Raw genomic sequence first — 21,362 nt, 5'->3', positions numbered from 1 at the left:
AAACAATAATGGATGGCCCAGTTGGCCTTCCGAGCATATCACTACAGTCTAGAAAATATATAGGACGAAATGGCACATGGATTTCGATGGAGTGCGAAACAAAGTAGATTAAATGGTTAGCTATAAGGGGCAAGTAGTAAGTATTCCTGTCTACCATGTTGCTTGATAGACACCAGGGAAACACTCGAAGGGCAATTTGGATATTTAATATATACACAAGATAACCACCCAATAACAACTTCAACTACCGCATCAGTATGAATACTACTATTATCCATCAAACGAAGGGTATCTCATCGGTCAGTCAGTCGGCTCCTCTTTAGCCTTCAACTGCTCTTTCAGCGTCGCTTCAAGGTCTGCATCACTACTCCAATCTGCACCCTCATCTGCCGACAAGTTTTCCCCATGTAGTACCTCCTTACTGGTACCCTCATCACGCGGAATAGTATTCCATGTACCATCTCCATCCGTAGGACTCGCGGGTTCTACCACGACTACTGGCCGTGATGGTGCATGAGGTACACTCTTACTCCGATTACGATGATGAGCCTGTAGTAGTCCATCATCGTGTGTAGCAATTTTCTTCTCCTCGCCGTTCCAGCCGCCACACCCAACGCACCGCCACCGACCGACTTCTTCCATGGTGCGAATACCAGGTGCGGCTTGCCCGTTGACCAATCGACAGTGAACACAGATTAGCGCCAGACGGTTCTTGGGGAGTGTTTCGTCTTCGCCGAGGAGGACGTCAAGTATCCGGTCATACCACTGAGGCTGGCGCGGTTCGACATGTTGGGGTGTAGAGAAGGCGCTGGGATGGAAACCAGGCTCGTCATGAGGCTCTTTTTGTTGATTCAGGGGCGGTTGTGGCCTTGAAGGGGTAGGTGAGCCCAGCTCAAGAGGGGCGGGAGGCCTGTTTTGGCTCTGGCTCATAGGGCTAGAAGGGAGTGAGCCGAACGGTGCTCGTGGGATATTAGCTGTTGGCGGGGGGGTCATTCTAGTTAACCCGCCGGAGAACGAGAGCGACGCGCGAGACCGTGGGCCTTTACGTTTCGCATTCCCAGAATGATTCCCTCCTTCTATGCCCTCTGCACCCTCCCGTGGCGGGGGAGGCTTTGGAGGCTCCGACCCATATTTTTCAAGCAGCTGCAACGTCGAATTGTATTTTGTAGCTTCTTTCAATTTTTCGATGGTCACATCACGCTGCTTCTGCAACTCGTCAAGGTATTTCTGTGTTTTTGTGATTCGATACTGGCAGAACGCTGCGCCCAGCCGACGGATCGAGTATATTCTTCGAACAGGTATGTTAGATATCTACTTGCAAAAAACGGAATAAACGGAGAGTAACATACACCACCGGGCTGCCTGATAGGGCTGTATACTCTATAGGGCCCCATCGTTCCCAACCAAGGACCAGCGCCGCGATCAGGGCATAGAGTATGTATGCAAAAGTGGTATACAGCGTCCACAGCGCCTTGAATCGACGAGCACGCTGTCTATGGAGCTCCAAGCTGCCGTTAGACTGTGCGATCTTCTCAGACAGACCTGAGAGAGCTTTCTCAAAGGACGCTGGAGAGTTATCGGGGCCCTATCAACGCAGTGTTAGCTGTCTTCCACGAAGCGCAGTACGGTGAGCACCCGCAACTGGGAACAGAGCCGGCTTACTCTCCACGGCCAGAGGGACACCATGGCGATTCAGTGTCAGGGAAGCTCCTTCATATCAGCATCCCAGGTAGGCATTCGGCGTTGTATCTCCTCCACATCGTTGTATCAAGCCGGCAATGCTGCCGCGAGAAGCTCGTCAGGCCCCAAAGGGAACTACCATATGCTGACTAAGCGTGTATACGTTCGCCGCCAAAAACATCAGCGACTCCCAGCCCTTTCTCGGTGGAAGAAGACATATATCCAGCAGTCTTTTGAGGGACGCGAATCTGTCTCCAGGCCGATAGAGCGACGCCGGCGGTAGTTAGGCGTATTCCGTGCGGGATCAAGGGGTACCGGCTTTAGGAGGTCGATCCTTGAGCATCTATGATATTTAGCCGTGCTCTCAGGGCCCCAACAGATACATTTATATGAACAGCCCTGTAGCACCGGATAGCTACCCCAACCCGCTTTCTCCCCTGGCATTACGCTGTCGTCCTTGGATATTTTAGACAACCCTCTCCATACCCCGAGCTTTTAGCCGGCGAGTGATCGATCGCGATGTTCCAGGTGAGCCTCTCCGGCTACAACTATTCGCAGCTGTTTTGAACCTTGGCTGATAATTCAACCATAGCGTATTCGCGGTGCAATAGATGCTAGGATTGCTGAAGAGCAGGCCCGGCAACGAGCTGGCCAGGGAACAGTTTCACGGTCCAATTCGGCTGCACGGAAATCAAACAGCTCGTCCCCGTCCCAACGATCGAGCCGCATAAAACAAGATAGCACCGGAGTCCCGGCTCGAGGACCAGATCCGGCGGAATTCGATGGCGAAAACATTGCTGGAGACGATGAACCGGTGACGGGGACGGCCTCACCTGGCCAAGAGTCAGACAAACCTGCCCCAGGGAGCTCCAGCCAGGTCAAGGAGGACGGCAACGAGACGTCTGCAGCTACGTCGAAGGACGGGGCTCAGAATGAATTACCCACCGATATCCGAGTCAAGTTGCGAAGACTTGACAAACTGGAATCTAGATACCAAGGTGTGTGTATGTAGCCAACCTGGTCCTACTCCATTCTACTGACCTAACGATCGCGAAGAATTACTCAAGGCATATCGAACGGCGCATGCACGAGTCCTTACCATCGAGCCATTTGAAACTGCCCTCCGTGAAAACACACCTCTCACCTCCATTACCGACCCCCGTGCATTGACCGAATACCTTAACCAGATATCATTGAAAGGTGACATGGTGGTAGAGGAATTGAAGCGAGTATCCTCGGAGCGTGATGACTTTAAGACCAAGCTAGAATCTGCTGAGAAATCAGCGAAGGAGGCGTGGGATGAGGTCGCTTGCCTGAATAAGAATAAGAAGGCTGCTGGAGAAGTCCGGACGGATGATGGCGAACGGCTCGAAAAGAAGGCCACACCAGATATTCCGCCGATTGCTTTACCCAAGGATGAGACTATAGAAAATCCTCAAAAGTCACCAACTCCTTCGATGACGTCCATTGCAACTGCTATACCTGGCCTGTCTATATTCTCCCCTCGAACGAAACCAGTTTCTTCACCACCCCCAGTAGAGGAGGCTGAAGAATTCTTTTCCTTCGATAATGAGATTCCACGATTAGAGTCTGAGCTTAAGGCACGGGAGAATGAGGTTACTGGCTTGAAGTCTCAGGTTAAGACGCTTACGAATGACCTTGCCGTAGCTCGCGAGTCAACGGAAGGCATGGTACACAGTTTGGAATCTGCTACACGCGAGCTGAGTGGGTTACGCGAGAACAAGGATCGTCAAGAAGCAAAGCTAGCCAGTCAAGAATCATCTTTCAAAGAACAAGTCGCATCTCTTGAATCGAAGCTGGAGTCTGCCACGTCAGATCTAGAAAGGTCCAATGCAGAAATGGAAAACCTGAAGTCACAAATAAAAGACAAAGAAGAGGAAATTAGCCAGATTAAAGCAGATATGATCGAGCGAGAGCAGAAGATGGATGGAGAGAAGGCAAATGACAAGCGATTAGAGATACTCCAAGGAGTAGTGACGAACTTGAAATCGCAGCTCAAAGACGCTGAAGATGCATGTTCTTCCTTGAAGGCGGAGCTGTCTATCAAGGAAGAAGAAACAGAGTCTCTCAAAGCTGTTGTCAACTTTGTAGACGGTGGACTTGAGGATAATGACACATGGAAGTCTATCAGGGGTCGACTTTCCAAGGGCGAAGCAGTTGATTTCGCAGAGGTCAAAGAAAGCATCGCAGCTATGGATTCTACAAAATCAATCACGGATACCAGTAGCCAACCTGTTGTTACCGTGGCAACAAGTTCGAAGAAGAAGAAGAACAAGAAGAAGAAAGCTGCTAAGCAGGAACCCGAAGAAGCGACAGAAGCTTCGAACGTCAATGACTTACAGTCCTTACCGGCGAACACTGATGTCATTAAGGACCTCGAGCAGAAGATTCAGGAACTCGAGACTGAGATTGTGGAGAAAGATGCTGCAATTGATCGCCTCCACTCGAGGCTCAAAGGAGAAGAGAACTTACGTGAGGAAATCGAGACTCTACAGGACGAAGTAGTAAACCTCGGGCAGGATCATGTCGAAGCCAAGGATAAAGTCAAAGAATTACTTGCGCAGAAATCTGCCCTTGAGCAGAGTGTCCAAGACTTTGAGAAGGAACTAGCTACCCTACGTACAAGTTCTACTGAATCCTCCGAAGCAGTGAAGGCTCATAAAGACTTATCGGCGGAGTTTGAAGATCTAAAATCAAAGGCAATGACCTTGGAGACGGACTTGAATGCAGCTCAACAGCTGGCGGCGACAAGATTCAAGGATCTCACTGATCTTAGAGAGACCTTGCAAAAGATACAGCCCGAGCTACGCTCCTTGCGAGCAGAGTCAGCAGAGCTTAAGACGGTGAAAGAGGAATTGAAGGTGAAGACGTCGCAGATATCAGACCTGGAGCGAAAGCACGAGGCTTTACGCTTGGAGTGGAAGAACATAAAATCCTCAATGGACGAGAAAGATTCAGAAGTGAAAACCCTTCGCCAAAAGATTAGCCAGGAGACGAACGGAAGGCTAAAAGCAGAGCAAGCTCTTGAAGTAGGGCAGGCCGACCTTCGCTACTCAGAAGGAAAGAAGCAAGAAGCAATAGAGACGAACGAGAAGACTTTACGAGACCTTTCAAGAACCGAGGCCGATCTTCGAGCGTCCCAGACAAGACTTCGCGAAGTTGAAGCCCAGACTGCTCAGCTTAACAGAGATATCGAACGGTTACGCGATGAAATCAATCTCAAGACCGCCCAGTATGCCAGTGCACAGAGTCTGATGAGCAGCATGCGAGATCAGGCGTCAGAAATGGCAATGCAGGTGAAAGAGACGACCGAAAGATGCGAGGGTCTAGAGGAGGAGGTCGCCGATGCTCATCGCCTTCTCTCTGAACGATCGCGCGAAGGAGAAACGATGAGACGTTTGTTATCTGATATTGAGATAAAGGCAGACATCAAGGTCCGAGAGTACAAAGAGAGGCTTGAATCTGCCATTGAAGAGCGGGATCGAGTAGAAGACGAAGCCAACTCAGCCAACCGACGACGCGCAAGGGAAATGGAGGAACTGAGGACAAAGGCCCGGGATGCTGAGAAAGCCCTGAGAAGGGTGGAGGAAGATAAAGACGAGGTAGAACATGCACAGAGAGAGTGGAAACGACGACGAAACGAACTGGAGTCCCAGTTAGAGCACTCCACCCAAGAACTTGCCGAAGTCAAGGACGCCATGTCGCAGCTACGTGATGCACTTGACGAGAGTGAGCGACAAACCCGGGATCTTGAAAAAGAGAAGGCATCCCTTCGGCGATCTTTGGAGGAAACTAGCCAGCGTCTGGACAAGCTTAAACGAACCAACAGATCCCTTACGAATGATTTAAAGGCTTCCCAGCTGCCAAACAAGCGTGGAATTGACTCCGGCAACCGATCACCACGGTCCTCTCTTGAGTCAGCCAGACAGCGTAGCGTAGTATCTCCGCCTCCAGGGGCCGGTACTAGAAACGGGTCGATCTCACGAAGCGATACGCCCACCCTTACTGGCTCCAGCTCAATCGACTATGTCTATCTCAAAAACGTCTTACTGCAGTTCCTGGAACAGAAAGACAGGAACCACCAGAAGCAACTGATCCCTGTCCTAGGGATGTTGCTGCATTTTGATCCGTAAGTTAACACCCGGACATTGCATACATTCTTGAGCCTTGCTAACCTAGTAATTATTTTGCAGGGCGGACGAGCAGAAATGGATGTCGGCCATAACCTCACGATAAATGTAAACCCATGTACTCTAGCTTGTCCTTTGATGAAATATGATAGAAATCTGGTCGTACTTCGTATAGCATTACCTCGGGCTTCGTCGAAGGGCGTAAATTGCCACTATAGAAAGAACGCCGAGGGTGAAAACGTTTGTTCAAACATCTCATCCAACCCTAACAATAAATTATAGCTATTCTCTGCCCGACAGGGACTTGACGGCTTCACCATGTCTGACCAAGCGACTGTAAGACTGGCTACAGAAGATGGTATGCCCAATACACTCACCCTAGACTTCTGTAGCCTGCCTCGACTTATCCATCCTAACCACCTTGTAAATCGGCCGACTAGATATCCCTATCATCCTGCAGTTCATCTACGAACTAGCAGAGTACGAAAATTCCACGCACGAAGTCCAAGCTACCGTCTCTTCTCTGAAAGAAACTCTCTCGTTCCCTGACGCACCAAAGCGAGGTTCCGTATATACGTTCCTAATCATCCCGCCAGCAACTGAAGCCGACGGCGAGCCCAAGCCAGCGGGGATGGCCCTTTATTTCTACAATTACTCAACGTGGCGATCGGCACCTGGTATATATCTGGAGGATCTATACGTCCAACCGGCCTATCGCGGCAAGGGGTACGGGTTCAAGTTGCTTCGAACCCTGGCAGAAGAGGTCACTCGAATTGGGGGAAAACGGCTTGAGTGGTCGGTTCTGAAGTGGAACGAGCCGAGCATAAAATTCTACAAGTCTATTGGAGCAGTTCAAAAAGATGAATGGCTAGGGATGTGCGTTTCGGGGGACGCTTTGAGCAAGTTGGCTGGTCAATAGCTGGAATTCTTGTCTAGTTAAATATTCATAGACCCGGCATCTTAGGTCTCCTTTCTGTTAGTCCTGGAGAGCATAGAGTGCCGCCAGCCGTGTAGTAAGAGAAATCTATATCAGTCTATGCTCTGCCTTTGATGATATCTGCCGCCCTTTCCGCTACGGCATAAACGGTAGACATTATATTTCCACGGGTGATCAATGGAAAGATGCTAGCATCACAGACCCGAAGATTCTTCGTGCCATAAACGACTAGCTTCTCGTCGACCACGCCTCCTTTCTCTCGTGGCAGCATCGCGGCCGTGCCACAGGTGTGGTATGCGGTGGTCGCAGTATCACGTAGATACCTATTTGCAGAATCAAGGTCTGTTAGAAAAGCATCTAGGTGGTTACGTTGCCCATCTGGCTTGATGAAATCCTTGAGCCCGTCGAGTGTATGTAGCCTCTCCAAGTCTATAAGTCTCCGTGCCATGATCTCTATATCTAGAGGATGGGAGAAGAAGCGTGGATCAATCTTTGGTTTGTCCTCGGGGTTGGAGGACGTGATATGGGTGCTCCCGCGGGAAAAGGGCATAGCTAGCGATAGGCCTAAGCTAACATAGTTACCTGGCAGGAGATTTTGACCAACAAAGCTTCTGCTGTTCTCATGGAGATTTGCCTGAGCTAGGAACATAAACATAGCACATGTAGCCTCGTCCGGGCCGTCGATAATGGCACGGATGGCTTGCTCCTGGTCGGAGTTCGACGTAAGGTGAGTATCAAATAACTCTTTCCTACGTCTTACTCCATCGACACTGGAAAATTCGAACAGAGGCATGAATGCACTGGACTGCACTCCTCCAATAAGCATTGGCCCTGCCTTATGCTCAGTGTACATCTGCATAGCTTCCTGGATCGCCTCAGCCTCCTGGCGCATCAAAGGGTCACTGGTGGCCACACCTTCAACGACCTCGAAGCTGATTCCGGTCATCAGGTGGTCCTGCAGATTCTCCCCAACCCCAGAGTTATCGATGACGACGGGGATGCCAACGCTACTCAAGGTTTCTGCACCTCCTATACCAGAGAGTTCAAGGAGCTTTGGGGTGTTGAAAGCTCCAGCAGCAAGAATAACCTCAGTGTTAGCCGTGATAGTTTCTATGTTGCCACCGACGTTAACTTCAACGCCCTTGGCCACCACACCTTCAGAGGAATCTTCCAGGACGATTCTCTGGGCTGTCGCACATGTCATGATTCTGACATTTGGTCTCCTCGACGCTGGTAAGCCGTACTCAATACCAGCATGGCTTCGAGTCTTTGTGGTTGGATGAATGGTGGAGGCGTTGCTATAAGCCCCGATGGACTTTCCAGAGAACGGGTCGGCCGTGGTATTGTATCCCAAGCTCTTGAAAGCATCTATCCAGGCCTTGATCAAGGGGTTCTGCGCCACGCCGGCGAACGAGACATGGATAGGGCCGTCCACTCCCTTTACGTTGTCATCGATCCAGCCAAGGTCCAGATGCTTGCAGGTCCGCTCATCAGGCACATGTAGAGTGTATGATTTGCGATAGTATGGGAGGAGAGATTCCCAGGTCCACGTTGGATTCCCGAGCCACGCCCAGGCATCGATACCGGCCTGAGATGGAGCAATGAAGGCCTGGCCGTTGACCGCAGACGAGCCTCCCAGAAGCTTACCCTGCGGCTCCTTGATGGCTCTATCATTAAGTTCCGCCTGTAGGGGATCAAAGAAAGCTAGGTCAGCAACCTTGCTCGAGCTATGCTGCCGTTCAAGTTCAGCCGTCCAGTAGAACAGATTGAGATCTCACCTGGGGCACTGTCTCGAAAGACCAGTCGGCCTCTGAGCCCATCAGCGTAGTCCATAGAGCTGGGATGTTTACTCTTGGGTCCTCGGTCATTATCTGGCCACCTTCGAGGACGATGACCGTCTTGCTTGGGTCTTCAGAGAGCCTGGCGGCGATGACGAGACCAGCAGTGCCTCCGCCGACGATAACATAGTCAGCAGCAGATTTCATCGTGCAGCTGAAACTCGCCGTGCCAGTTTGATGGAGAGAATTATATTGAAGCTGTTGGTGCTGGTGGCTCTGAGTATCCAGCTGAAAAGTAATAGCGATCGCCCCTGAGCTCCTTCGTTTTCGGCCCAGCCTTGACAACGATAGCCCTTACATATAACCCTTAGGTAAACATGTTAATACCTGAGCCGGAGCTTCGTCTCTAGATCATTGTTGACGCGGTGGCAGTGGATATGATCTTCGCAGCATTTGTATGGCTATGCCTGTGCATCCCGGCCGCCGTTGGCTGCAGATTCTTTCAAGCGCTAAAGAACAATCTCGAGCAGAATCAGCCACCTCGTAGAGTTCATCCCTTCGTCAATTCAGAAGTCTAACCTTGTGGTTATTTTAAGTGAAAAGGTAAGTGGAAGACAAAGAATGCGGTTTATGGTCAGAAGCTAACCACTTTCCAGCCTTTTGATATCAGCCAGTGATCTGATCTGTTCTACGATGAACGAGACCAGGTTTCGAGCAGCGAGATCCCCTATCTATGATGGCTCCATGTCGGCCCCTTGACTGCTCGACCCTTGCGCCCCTGACGGCTGCTGAAATTCTCCATGCTACTGGCGTCAGGGTGAAGTTACTCTTCTGTCGCCTTACACTTGACCCAATACTCGAGCTCGATACTATGAGGATAGAGTCTGATCTTCGAGGGCGGGCCTAGTGTCCGTCGTGGGCTCTGTCCGCTGCAACCAGTGCTTAGCGAAAGCTGTGATGCTATTAAAATCCTGTTTCCCTTTGTACAAAGGACCCTTTCCCGCCCTGATTTATGCCTCGCGCCACGAGTAGCAGATACCTTGAAGCCGCGGGGAATAACTCTCTTTGTCTGGAGAAAAGAAAAGGCAAAAAATCTAAACCCAAATCAAGAGTATCATCCTTTACTCTTCATCTATGGGTTGAGTTGTGATGAACCGTGATTGAACATGGTCATGGCTTGTGACCAAGACTCCGACACGATATATATGGTGCTAGAGATAGCATTTCCTGCTTCGAATACTACTTTTCTTTGAGAAAGAGAATGAGATACTATCTTTTTGCTATAAATAAGGAGTGTTCTGCACTGCAGTCTTGATTATTCCCAAACAAGAAACGATTCTAGCAATATAGAGACGAACAGAAATGTTCGGCTCCCTTTCTGCCTTGTGCTTTGATAGGACAGACTACTCAATCTTCGTTGTTTAGGAGACTATAGGGGTGCAGATTGCCTGTTACTGCCTTGTTCTCATCCTCTCACTATTATTTCTACTTCAACAGCTCAAGGTGAACTTTCGCACCAAGTTGCCCAAGATGGTCCTCCCAAGAGGTGGGATCTCCCTCATAGCCATCAACACGGTGTTCACCGTCCTCGCCACCTGTGCCGTTGCCCTAAGATTCTATGCTATCCGAGTTATTGGCAGGAAATACTATCTGAGTGATTATTTCGTGGTTCTCGGATTGGTATGGTCGCCCGACGATATCTCCTCGCACCCGAGTCACTGAGGATATTGATTGTTAAATAGATTTTTACGGTTGCTACCACAATTGTTGGTATATTAAGTGAGCTCTACCTTTAGCATGCCCCTTCGAGGGTAAGGTGGTTAGATGCTAATCTTTGTTCAACTATACAGTGGCCGCAATAGGCGGTGCAGGTCTTCATGCTACCGAGGCAACACCTGCCCAGCTAGTAGCGCTATTGAAGGTATGGTTATATACATTATCTCAATTAATTCCCAGGATTGTTCAACAAGTGTATGCTAACTTGGTATCGTCTAGCTGTTTGTTGCAGCACCGGTTGTATGGTCGCTAGCGACGACGTTCCTAAAGCTTTCTATTCTATCCTTCTACCACAAGGTCTTTGGCTCCAAAAAGTCAATGCGAGTAGCTGTTTATATTGAAAGTGTGATTGTCATCGCTCTTTTCATTGCTACGATATTGGAGCCATTCTTGCTATGCCGCCCATTCAGGTATACCTGGGACAAATTCCAAACTCAGGGAACGTGCGGTGATTCAAAGAAGGCATACCTGGGTGTTGCTGTGACCAACCTGGTAGTCGACGTGTCCATATACCTCCTCCCAATACCCGTTCTCTGGAACCTGCAAATGACCAAGAGCAAGAGATTGGCGCTCTGTGGTATATTCGCCCTCGGCTTGATGTAAGTTACCCGGCAATCTGTGCATTATATTAGTCCTTTGACCAGTCGTACTGATTCCCAAGTTAGTGTTTGTATATTCTCTGCTCTTCGAATATACGCTCTCCTGAAACTATCAGTTCAGGATTTCTCTTTCAGCGTTATCAATGATGCAAATTTCGGCGGTCTCGAAGTCGAATTAGGAACAATTAACGCATGCCTCCCCTTCTATCGGCCTCTTGCAGCCAAGTACATCCCGGGCTTAAAATCTGATCGCAAGCCTGCTGCAAAGACTTGGGAAAACACCGCCCGACCAAGTCAGTATCCTGGCAGCGGTGAGAGAGGATCTAGAAGTTCACGAGGATCGCAGAAACCATTGCATCCGCATGACCCTGATCCCTACGGCATTAAACCGGTGACTCCTCAAGCTTATAGTCGAGAGAATGGAAATGGCCCACTGGACGACAGCTCACTTGAAAAAGGGCTTCCTGACGAACAGATTACCGTTGACCGGTCTATCAATATCTTCTATTCGCCAACGTAAAGGCCAGCCTCATGATATGCTAATGTCCTTTCTTTGTCTAGTGTATATAACTTTTTTGTCATGTCGTCTACCTAATTGTGGAACATAGTTTCCGTTGGCTGGAGGCCAGTTCGAATTTGCTTAACTATAAGTATTTCAATCTCAATAAAATAATCATCTGGTAGAGGGCCGCGGTGTTTTTGTACCGTCAGCTTGTTGTTGTTCATAGTAATGGTCGGGCTGTTTTTGGCAGGGAACTACATGAGCTACCGTACTCACAAAAGGATAATACGTTTTTTTAATGTTAGCCAACATTCCGTCATCAGTTAATCTTGACATGGATATACTTGTCGAACTCCATTGACATACTAAATGTGGCGATATGCTCGATTCCAGTGTACACGTCTCACATCAGGGCATGTCATTCCTATTTAGAATTATAGGGGTAGGAGATATCTATGAATTGGTATAGTCCCTACAAACACATTGGTACTACTTGAGACAGAACCCGCCCTCTGGTCCAGCAACCCATGAGCTATGCAGTAGAATGGCGTATAAGCGCATGCAAGCCATAACTAATGGCGATATCTATATCCGTATATCCCACCCCCTGATACCCCCTGGCACTCGGGCAAGATACCATGTCACGGCGATACGCAATATTACGTAACCTCGACGATCAATTTGGTACGGTAACAGGAGGTATATCGTAATTTTCAATACCATAGTTACTAGTGCATAGCCTTATTTTCACCCTGCTTACTCATCACTGCAAGCCCGTTGAGCGCCAAAGTCTCAGTCCACTTCACGAACATCGACACATCCATTACTCCGTACAGACATTGGGCCTGTTCCCCACGTCGAGCTGAGGAGCTGAGGTACTCCATCCAACAGGCTGCAGGAAGGCTTTTGTAGGCTTCTCCGTGGCTTTGCCACATACCAGCTTGGCTGTCTGATATGCGCATGACTCGGCAAGGGCTGTGGTGTCTGCACCTCCAGGACCTGGCATGAAATGGGATATTCAGCCATCATCGTCGATTTAGAGACTCACTCAATACAGGTTACGAAGTACAGGGTGCTCTCCATGTTTGAGGAGCCATATCCAATGGCAATTTCTTTGGAGAGTAGCAAAATGGCAAGCTGGCCGATAATTCTACGAGGTACCTTGCAAAAAAAAAAAGAAAGAAATGAAAAAAGAAAGAAAAATGGCGTTTCCATCAAGCCGGGACTAGTTATATGCTCCAGAGTGGCTGTACGTCGTCGCTACAGCCCAGAGTGACGGATTCCCGAGCTTGTAGCATAACCGCCGGCGCTCTAGCTATAGATTATCTATAAAAGGAGCACTTCACCAAGCTACAATCTCTAACCTGGCATCTTAGATATATGTTCTTTTTCTAACCTGACAAACCTAAGATAATACTCCTCTGTGTGCGCAGCTATGACATGTACGGCGCAAAAGAGTTCAATGCCAGCGAATGGTGCAAATGGGGTAACTGGCACCCGTGTTAAGGGTAGCAGCCGCGCTATATCCCAAGGTGGAGGGGAGCGTGATAGAGGAAAACGTTTGTTGACTGAAGCAGTCGATTACTACGCAAAAACGGAGCCGCGAAGGGTCTTCGCCTCCATTCCTAGATCCAACGACCTCGCCGATGGATTTCGCGATATCAGTATGGAAAACATGGCCGCATCCGTGAACAACACTGCCAGATGGCTGGATGCTACCATTGGGCGGGTTGATGATATGGCCGGAAAGTCGACAATCATATCATACGTGGGACCTTCGGATTTGAGATACTCGATTTTATTTTTCGCCTCTATAAAATGCCGTCGGAAGGTACAACATTTTTGGATCCGTCACAATTAGTTGCTATTCGCGTGGTGCATAAAATATACTGATTTACTATCTTCGTTGCTTTTCTTTAGGTGCTCTTTATATCCCCTCGGAATACCCAATCACAGAATGTCAGCATGCTTCACAGATCTGGCTGCCAGATACTACTATTCGCGCATGAAATGGCACCAATGGCACAGAAGCTGGACGATGAAATTCCAGCTCTTGAAACTTGGAAAGTACTCCCTCTAGCTGAAGTTTTAGATACAACTTCAGGCGCTTCGCCATACCCATCCACGGTATCATATGATGATATTAAAAATGACCACTGTCTCATACTGCATTCTTCTGGGTCAACTGGTGTGTAACTTAACCTCATATGCATCATTGTCGTTACTTAGAGTATTGTGAGCTGATCTATATCCAGGGGACCCGAAACTTGTGTACATGACACATGGAACGTTTTCTGTCACGGATAATGATACCTACATGCCAGTGCCAGAAGGACGAAGGGCACAGAACGCTGCACAGTTCAACTTTGAGGATTCAGGTCGCTTCTACTCTTGCTTCCCCCCATACCACGTATGTTCATCACAGCTATTGAAACTTGAATAATCGAAGATACTAACTATGCGAAGATGGCTGGTGTACAAGCCTATATCATCCTTCCAACATTTTCTAAAACGGCTACAGTTGTGATGGGGCCGGCCATGACCCCTCCAAGCGGCTTTCTACTATCGGAAATAATGAAACAGCAGCATCTCCGAGGATTTTATGTCCCACCGTTCATAATTCAACAGTGGGTTGCGGAACCCGAGGCATTGGAGCAAGCCAAAGGGTTAAAGTTTGTTTTGTATGGAGGTGGCCCATTGTCGTCTAACGTCGGCAACGCATTGAGTAAAGTCACAGATGTTTGCCAAATGTATGGATCGTTGGAGCTAGGCCAGGTTCAAATGCTTATTCCACTGCCTGGCCAATGGGAATATCTCGAGCCGAATCCGTACGAGGAGTGTGACATGCAACATATTGAAGATGGCCTCTATGAAATGGTGTTGCATCATGATGCAAAATTCCATTCGCACCGGTCTGTTTCGCACAATTTCCCTGATGTCAAGACATGGCGGACGGGAGATCTCTTTACGCGGCACCCCTCAAACCCGAGCCTATTGCGCTTTCATTCCCGCATTGATGATATGATCGTTCTCTCTAGTAGTCACAAATTACGACCCCTTGAGATGGAAACTCTTATTCAAGGTGACCCTTTGGTGGCTGGGGCTCTCATTGTCGGAACTGGGAGGCCAGAACCTCTGCTCATCATCGAACCCAGATCGCACGAAATCCTAGCGAACGATTTGATTGATCGAATTTGGCCCGCAGTTTGTGAGGCTAACTCTATCGCCCCATCCTATGGAGTGATAAGCCGCTCGAGGATAATTGTTGCCAGACCCGGCGCTCCCTTTATCCGAGCCCCCAAAGGGACTATTGTGAGGCGGTCGACCGAGGCTCTATATCGCGATGGTATTGATCAGGCGTATTCGGAAGAAGAATCTAAGGACAACCATAACGGGACTCTACAAATAATCTCTACCGAGATGGTGAAAGAATATATCCGCTCAACGCTTGGAAAAATTTGCCCCAACGTCAAGCTCGACGATAGCGATAATATATTTGCTATGGGTGTGGATTCCCTAAGAGTTGTCGAACTCTGTCGAAAACTAAAGTCTGGCTTGTCAAGAAGAGTACATGCTAATGTTCCTGACATTTCACTTCGAATGGTATACACAAACCCTTCTATAAACGAACTAGCCAATGCCATTATGTCCTCTACGACCCAACCGTGCAAACAGCAACCAGCCAGTGAATATCCCGCCATCGGCGCGATGCAAAATATTGTGGAAGAATTTGCCTCTAGTCTCCCACCGCCAAAGGGAATACCAGAAAAGAAGCTTTCCATAGTCTTAATCGGACCACGCGGCAGATTGGGCCCTAATATCGTCAAGTTTTTACTCCAGTCCAGTCATGTGGGTAGTGTTCACTGCTTAAATAGGGGCGAAAATGGAAGAGAACGCCTTCGTTGCCTCATATCTGAGACAGGACCAAAATTTGATGTTGATGATCCCCGTCTACATTTTTACAATTCGAAAGTCGGGGAATCGAATTTTGGCCTCTCTCCTGAGGATACGGTAGTAGCCCTTGACGGCGCCGACGTTATCATCCATAATTCATGGAAGGTAAACTTTGGATGGACGTTGGATTCATACAAGGACGAGCTAATACGCAGCGTCCGCGTCCTTGTTGATGTCTCTGCGCGAGCCAAACAATCCCCTCGAGTGGTATTTATATCATCCACATCGTCTGTTCAAGATTGGGGTAGAATATTTCCTGGTGTGCCTGTCACTGAAGAACCCGCTCCATCGTGGGATGTTGCCTCTCCATTAGGCTACGGACAATCTAAGCATGTCGCAGAGCGGATATTAACCATTGCATCTAAAAAACTAAATATCCCGGTTACTATCCTGCGTCTTGGGCAAGTGGCTGGCCCGACAACTTCTACCATTGCGGGTAGTTGGCCGATAGATGAATGGCTCCCAACCCTGGCCATGATTTCTAAGTCTATCAGCTTAATACCTAACGACCTTCCTGCGATTGATTGGATTCCGGTTGATACTATGGCTGAAATTATCTGCGAAATATCTCTGAATCAAATTCCACTAGCACCTCAACTACAGAGCCATATCAAAAGGCCATGGAAGTCCCAACAAAGCGAGCAGTTACTCCAAGTCTTCAACATTGTAAACCCCAATCTAACTCCCTTTGCTGATTTTGTGGAAACTTTACAAGGCCGCCTTGGCCCCGCGGTTAAACAGGCCGGCCTTATTGAATGGATCCAGATCTTATCAGCAGCACTCAAAACGATGTCAGAACGTGACGCCGACATATCACTAAAAAATTTACCCTTCTTTCAGCTCCTTGCGGAAACTATTACAGCCGGATATGCTTTTCAGCCTAAATTTAACACAGACAAAGCTTGTAGTGCCAGCATGGCTATGTCTCAAAAGTTGGGGGGTGTTGACAAGAAAATGATTGCTCTGTGGTGTGAACAGTGGGGACTATAATTTTGAACTCACGTCTGCCGTTTCTCGTGAAATCATCCATTTGATGTATACTGTTACTCTGAGTCTCCTTGTTACCGCATTAAACTACGTTCGTTTATTATGTATGCACGGTGTGCTTTCTGCAAAATACGTATATATGTACAAGAATGATATTTTCGCCCTATTGTGCCTTCGTAAAGCAGGCCTTGAGTAGCATTATATATGCAAAACACAGCCAAGATGTAATTAATGTGCCTAGATTGAAAGGTCATATTATCCTAGTGCTCTTTTTAATTTTCGCTTGTTCGATTAGCTTTTTTATTTTGGCTATCATTTCCCTATCAAATATCAAACGGCTTTATTGCGATGTTCGAATATTAGATGTAGATTTCCAGGTGTAGCTGTGAATTGGTCCCTCATATTCTGCACAACACAGCTAGGATCTGCCCCTGGTGCCGTACGAATATGATATTTGAATATAAGCTGCGCAGTTACCAAGCGTAGTTCAGTTAGAGCTAGATCTTTCCCAAGGCATGTGTATCTACCTGTGAATCAGTATCCTGTTAGTATAGGTCAAAATATCATGGTAGAGTTACCGTCATAAAATGACAAGAGACAATGCACGTACCTTGTGAGAATGGGAGGAAAGATCTTGTATCCTTAACCAGCTCAGGCGAAGTGGTCCATCTCTCGGGTATCCATTTACCCGCATGAATGTAACACGATTCCACTATTGTTTTGTCAACACTATCGCATCATTGAATGTCTATACAAACGAACGAGTAACAGAAATAACTTACATCGATGCAAAACATAGCGAGGGGCTACCATGGTCGTGTTACCTGGAATAAAAGTGCCGCCAATCGCCATACCTTCGGGGGGAGTGTCGCGGTACCCGCCAGTTGGCACTGCAGGGTGTAGTCGTAGCGTCTCTTTGATAACCGCATTGAGATGCGGAAGGCCCTGGAGAACCCTTGTATCCATAACGTCGACTGTTTTGAGCTCCTGGTAAAGTTTTTCCACTTGTTCAGGATGTCGTAGTAGCTCGTAAAAGAGGAATACCATTGTAGGTGCCACCGTGTCACTATAATGAAAATTAAACCGAGTCACGTCACGATATAAAGGACGTAGGTCGAAATTACCTTCCAGCTATGATTGCAACAATTGAATCGCCTGTAAGGAGGTGATGGTCTTCTTCCACTGCATTCCTCTTTTTTGAATCGGCCACCAGCCAGCTAGCAATATCATGTGTTGTTTGGTCTTTCTGTATCTCCCAGCAAGATAGTTAGAAAAGTCTAATATATGAGCAATATGGATATCGTACCTGGACGTATTCCGCCATACGGTTCTCACACCATTTAATCATGGCATGCCAATCCTTTATAACCCAGTAGCCCTTTAACAGCTTCAACCCAATCTGGCCGAGCCATGGGACAGATGAGACTGGTCCAAGAAACTTCATAGCTTTTCGCATCATAGAAATGCTGTAGTGCCATTCGTTTTTATGCAGCATGTCGAATGATCGAGAAAACACAAATAGCCCCATAACATCAAAAGAAAAAAAGTAAGAGTACTTTAAAAAGTCCACAGGCTCTTGTCGAGTTGCCATATCTGAGATGATTTCATCTAGTTCCTTGACCTGCGAGGCAATGCGGCTCTCATATATTCCTATCTCGTTCGTAGAAAGTCCCTTGGTCCATATCCTGCGTCGCTGGTCATGAAAGGGCTTGTTGCGAATAGTGTTGACGCCGACATGTGGTAATAAAAAGTCATACCATACTGACTTGGAGCACTTGTTTCCTGGTCCATCAAATTTTGCGATTGCCTCGGGGTGGAATATGGTGATCTCAGCTGGCCCCGTTCGAACAAAATCGCCGTACTGTCGATGCAATTTCTCGAGCACGAGGTGATTCTGTGCACTAATACTATGGAAAGTATGCCATAGCTTTGTCACCCCAGCAAGAAAAGGCCCCGGGAAATGTCTGTCTCGATGTAAAAATATGCGATAAAATATGATGCTGCTGAAGAGTGAAACGGTAAATGTGACAAGAAGGATGGCACCTCGCCATGCGATTGGGATATCACGGTATGCATCATAAATTACCTCTCCTAGTATTACCGCAACGATTATTGAAAAGTAGTATTTCGTCAAGACGGGGGCCTTCATATGCCATTCCCCTTCCTTGAAGATGGCATGGTGTGCAATGAGGCCTGCTGCACCGGCAGCAACACACTGACTTGACAGGGACATGTCTCTCGACCGCAAAGCGCTAGTGTTGCCGATATCTAGCTCGCGGCGCTGGGATTGCGTTTATAGTTACCCGTGCCCCTGAAAGTCGATCATGGTCCTTGCCCGAGGCCTATGCTCCGTCGCCAATTCAGGGAGGCTGAGATATTGGCCTTCGGTTCCTTCTCCTTCCTCTTTTAGAGCTATGACGGGCTGGAGCAGCCAGGGCGTTGATAACACGGGCCATTTAAGCCAAAAGGTGACAAACAATAGTCTTCACTTCGTATTCTGCAATAGAATAAGGAATGTTCTTCTCACTATTGACCAAGTTACGCCAACCACAGAGCAGAACATTTTTATTTTCCTTCTCTTCAGGTACGTGGGGGTTTCACCGGTCTTCAGCGCCAGCTCGGTATGCAAACAGAGCCAGTGCAGATCATTGATACCGAACGGTAGGTGCGTGGGTACATTGCCACAAACGCGGGAGTCCCTGAAGTTCCTGAAGTTCCAGATACTCGGTTGTTCTGCAGAAGTAAATATAAAGTTACGCTTTTTAGAGTTTGTCCCAGCGCTGGCGGGAGCCGGTATTTCCAGTATCTTTGACTTGTACTGCCCTGTAGTATTTTACGCAATTTTTGTATCTGTAACTAAGCGACGAAGGTTGCGATCATCAAACGACGACAAGCCATGGCGACGACGACGGCGGCGGCGGCGGCGATGACTATGGTGATGATGATGGCAATATCAAGGACGGCAGCATGGAATAGTGGCTTATTACTTATCCACGGAGTGAGCGGCAAAGCCTCTACACGGAAAATACCGTATATTCTTTCTTCACGCGTCGAGTTATGCTCGGCTTGTCCCCTGGAGCCCATACCCTCATTTGTAGACACCATGCTCCAATTGGCCTTTCTGGTCTCTTTTGGCGTTCTGGGGCTGGTCGAGGCGGCAATGTTTGATAGCATGACCAAGCACTAGAGGTGTTGATTGCTACTCTGGCTGAGACTTAAATGCGCGTTATTCAACGCTCACCATCCCCGGAGAGCCTTCCGAATAGCCATGGCATCCCCTCCTTCGCCTCTTTTCCCACGTGTGGCGTATCAGCCTCGATGGACGTCCGTTCTGGTCCGATATCAGAGCCTTTTTGGCAGAGGAAGAGGAGAGGAGGGAGAAGCAGAAGAAGACGAAGGCGAAGAAGAAGAGCCCAACTGGGCATATACATTACCGTTATGTGGGCCAAGGCAACCTCCATATCCCTTAATATGGATAGATGCTCCCCTTGGCGTATAGTATTAACATAGCTATAGTATTTACAAAGTATATACTACTGCTAACAAATATGGAACTCGTTTGCCGATACTCCTGGCTTATACTAGCTAATAATTCCTGCTTTGTGCTGCGGGATGTTAGTGACTGAGCTGCCACGCGCTCTATATATACGGTTCAAAGCTGTTCGCGTTTGAGATCCCTGGAATTCTTCTCTCCGCTTCATGAATTTTGACTGTCTTTCGTCCTGATACCGTGAACTCACCATGATTTCACCCACAGCACATATATTTAGGAAAAAGCTCATCCGCAAGCCACCCTTTTGGGCCCCGTCGTCGACGTCCGCCGGTTCTACCTCATACGCCTCCTCACCATCTATATCATATCGTATATACTCTATATGGCTTTTCACGTTCAGTGACATCAAGACCATCATCGCCCCCAGCTTTGCCTTTGGCTTCTTCACTGCATATATCTCACCGTCCTTCGATATACATCCGGCACCCACATGGCAGGAGTTAATTCAGCGTGCCCCCCTAATGCTGCTATGGTCGTGGATAAATCTACTACCGTTTGCTATTGACAACCAAAGGCGACCGGAGTCAATTGCCGAAGACACCCTCAATAAGCCGTGGCGCACCCTGCCCGCGAAAAGGATGACCCCGCAGCAGGCATTCAATCTAATGCTTGTCTTTTACCCCCTTGCTATCCTAACAAGTCTTCAAATTGGCGGACTTAGACAATGTATTGGGCTGGTCGTACTTGGGATATGGTACAATAACTTTGGAGGCGCCGATGCCTCTTGGATAACGAGAAACTTCATCAACGGCTGCGGGTTTGTCTGCCATATATCCGCCCCCTTGGAAGTGGCGCTTGGTGGCCAGCAGGTAGCTTCGAACGAATCGACGATCAAATGGCTGTTGATAATCGGGACTGTCGTTTTCACAACCGTCCAGACACAGGATATGTACGACCAGGCGGGTGATTGTCTCCACGGCCGCAAGTCACTTCCCTTGGTTGTCGGCGATGGGCCTGCACGGTGGTCTATTGCGGTTCCGATGACGTTCTGGTGCATATTTTGCCCTTGGTACTGGAGCTCGTCTCCTATAACGTGGACACTCGTCGTTTCCCTGGGGCTCACTGTCGCAGGGAGATCACTAGCCCTACGCAGCGTCTCCCAGGATAGGGCCACGTTCCGGCTATGGAATCTATGGATGGTTTGTCTTTATGCTTTACCACTGACAAGAGTCGTCTATTGATATGGTTTACAGCACTGCATCATATCAATATTACATAACTCCGTTCGTGGCATAGCTAGGGATGCGCCTACTCCCAGATATAGGCATCGAAAGTTGTATATAATGCTCATGCTACAGTATAGGTAGCCCTTAAGTTACACATTACCTCTATACACGCAGTGCATATCCAATACACGATCTTAGAGATATCTATGTATGACAAACATGTGGCATCTATCAATCTCATTGACCTGCAGATACGGGGTTGTCCCTGTCACCTATTTT

At 48.2% G+C, this 21,362-nt stretch overlaps 7 protein-coding genes across 7 annotated transcripts; 4 read left to right on the top strand and 3 right to left on the bottom strand.

The window, feature by feature from the left end:
- Positions 1-300: 300 nt before the first annotated feature.
- GIQ15_06291 (uncharacterized protein) lies at positions 301-1,686 on the bottom strand (the record flags this gene model as incomplete). Its single annotated transcript, XM_033553708.1, has 3 exons — positions 301-1,288; positions 1,350-1,585; positions 1,663-1,686. 3 exons carry the CDS (start codon positions 1,684-1,686, stop codon positions 301-303), a joined length of 1,248 nt encoding a protein of 415 aa, XP_033404852.1.
- Positions 1,687-2,199: 513 nt separating this feature from the next.
- Positions 2,200-6,750, top strand: GIQ15_06290 (viral A-type inclusion protein repeat protein; the record flags this gene model as incomplete). Its single annotated transcript, XM_033553707.1, has 6 exons — positions 2,200-2,208; positions 2,273-2,678; positions 2,737-5,830; positions 6,050-6,071; positions 6,114-6,189; positions 6,272-6,750. 6 exons carry the CDS (start codon positions 2,200-2,202, stop codon positions 6,748-6,750), a joined length of 4,086 nt encoding a protein of 1,361 aa, XP_033404851.1.
- Positions 6,751-6,865: 115 nt separating this feature from the next.
- On the bottom strand, positions 6,866-8,753 carry GIQ15_06289 (glucose-methanol-choline oxidoreductase; the record flags this gene model as incomplete). Its single annotated transcript, XM_033553706.1, has 2 exons — positions 6,866-8,500; positions 8,547-8,753. The coding sequence occupies 2 exons, from the start codon at positions 8,751-8,753 to the stop codon at positions 6,866-6,868; spliced, it is 1,842 nt and encodes a 613-aa protein (XP_033404850.1).
- Positions 8,754-10,076: 1,323 nt separating this feature from the next.
- Positions 10,077-11,441, top strand: GIQ15_06288 (uncharacterized protein; the record flags this gene model as incomplete). Its single annotated transcript, XM_033553705.1, has 5 exons — positions 10,077-10,226; positions 10,289-10,316; positions 10,397-10,467; positions 10,542-10,921; positions 10,988-11,441. The coding sequence occupies 5 exons, from the start codon at positions 10,077-10,079 to the stop codon at positions 11,439-11,441; spliced, it is 1,083 nt and encodes a 360-aa protein (XP_033404849.1).
- Positions 11,442-13,433: 1,992 nt separating this feature from the next.
- GIQ15_06287 (uncharacterized protein) lies at positions 13,434-16,367 on the top strand (the record flags this gene model as incomplete). The annotated part of the gene is made up of 3 exons (XM_033553704.1): positions 13,434-13,611; positions 13,679-13,833; positions 13,890-16,367. 3 exons carry the CDS (start codon positions 13,434-13,436, stop codon positions 16,365-16,367), a joined length of 2,811 nt encoding a protein of 936 aa, XP_033404848.1.
- Positions 16,368-16,898: 531 nt separating this feature from the next.
- GIQ15_06286 (uncharacterized protein) lies at positions 16,899-18,597 on the bottom strand (the record flags this gene model as incomplete). The annotated part of the gene is made up of 5 exons (XM_033553703.1): positions 16,899-16,906; positions 16,975-17,076; positions 17,147-17,430; positions 17,489-17,610; positions 17,671-18,597. 5 exons carry the CDS (start codon positions 18,595-18,597, stop codon positions 16,899-16,901), a joined length of 1,443 nt encoding a protein of 480 aa, XP_033404847.1.
- Positions 18,598-20,105: 1,508 nt separating this feature from the next.
- Positions 20,106-21,098, top strand: GIQ15_06285 (uncharacterized protein; the record flags this gene model as incomplete). The annotated part of the gene is made up of 1 exon (XM_033553702.1): positions 20,106-21,098. The coding sequence occupies one exon, from the start codon at positions 20,106-20,108 to the stop codon at positions 21,096-21,098; it is 993 nt and encodes a 330-aa protein (XP_033404846.1).
- Between the last annotated feature and the right edge of the window lie 264 nt (positions 21,099-21,362).

The sequence above is a fragment of the Arthroderma uncinatum genome, assembly GCF_011692745.1.
Source record: "Arthroderma uncinatum strain CBS 119779 chromosome Unknown scaffold4, whole genome shotgun sequence".
NCBI classification, from domain to species: Eukaryota; Fungi; Ascomycota; class Eurotiomycetes; order Onygenales; family Arthrodermataceae; genus Arthroderma; species Arthroderma uncinatum.
The sequence above is the reverse complement of the archived record's forward strand: the minus strand, read 5'-3'. Positions and strand labels throughout refer to the sequence as shown.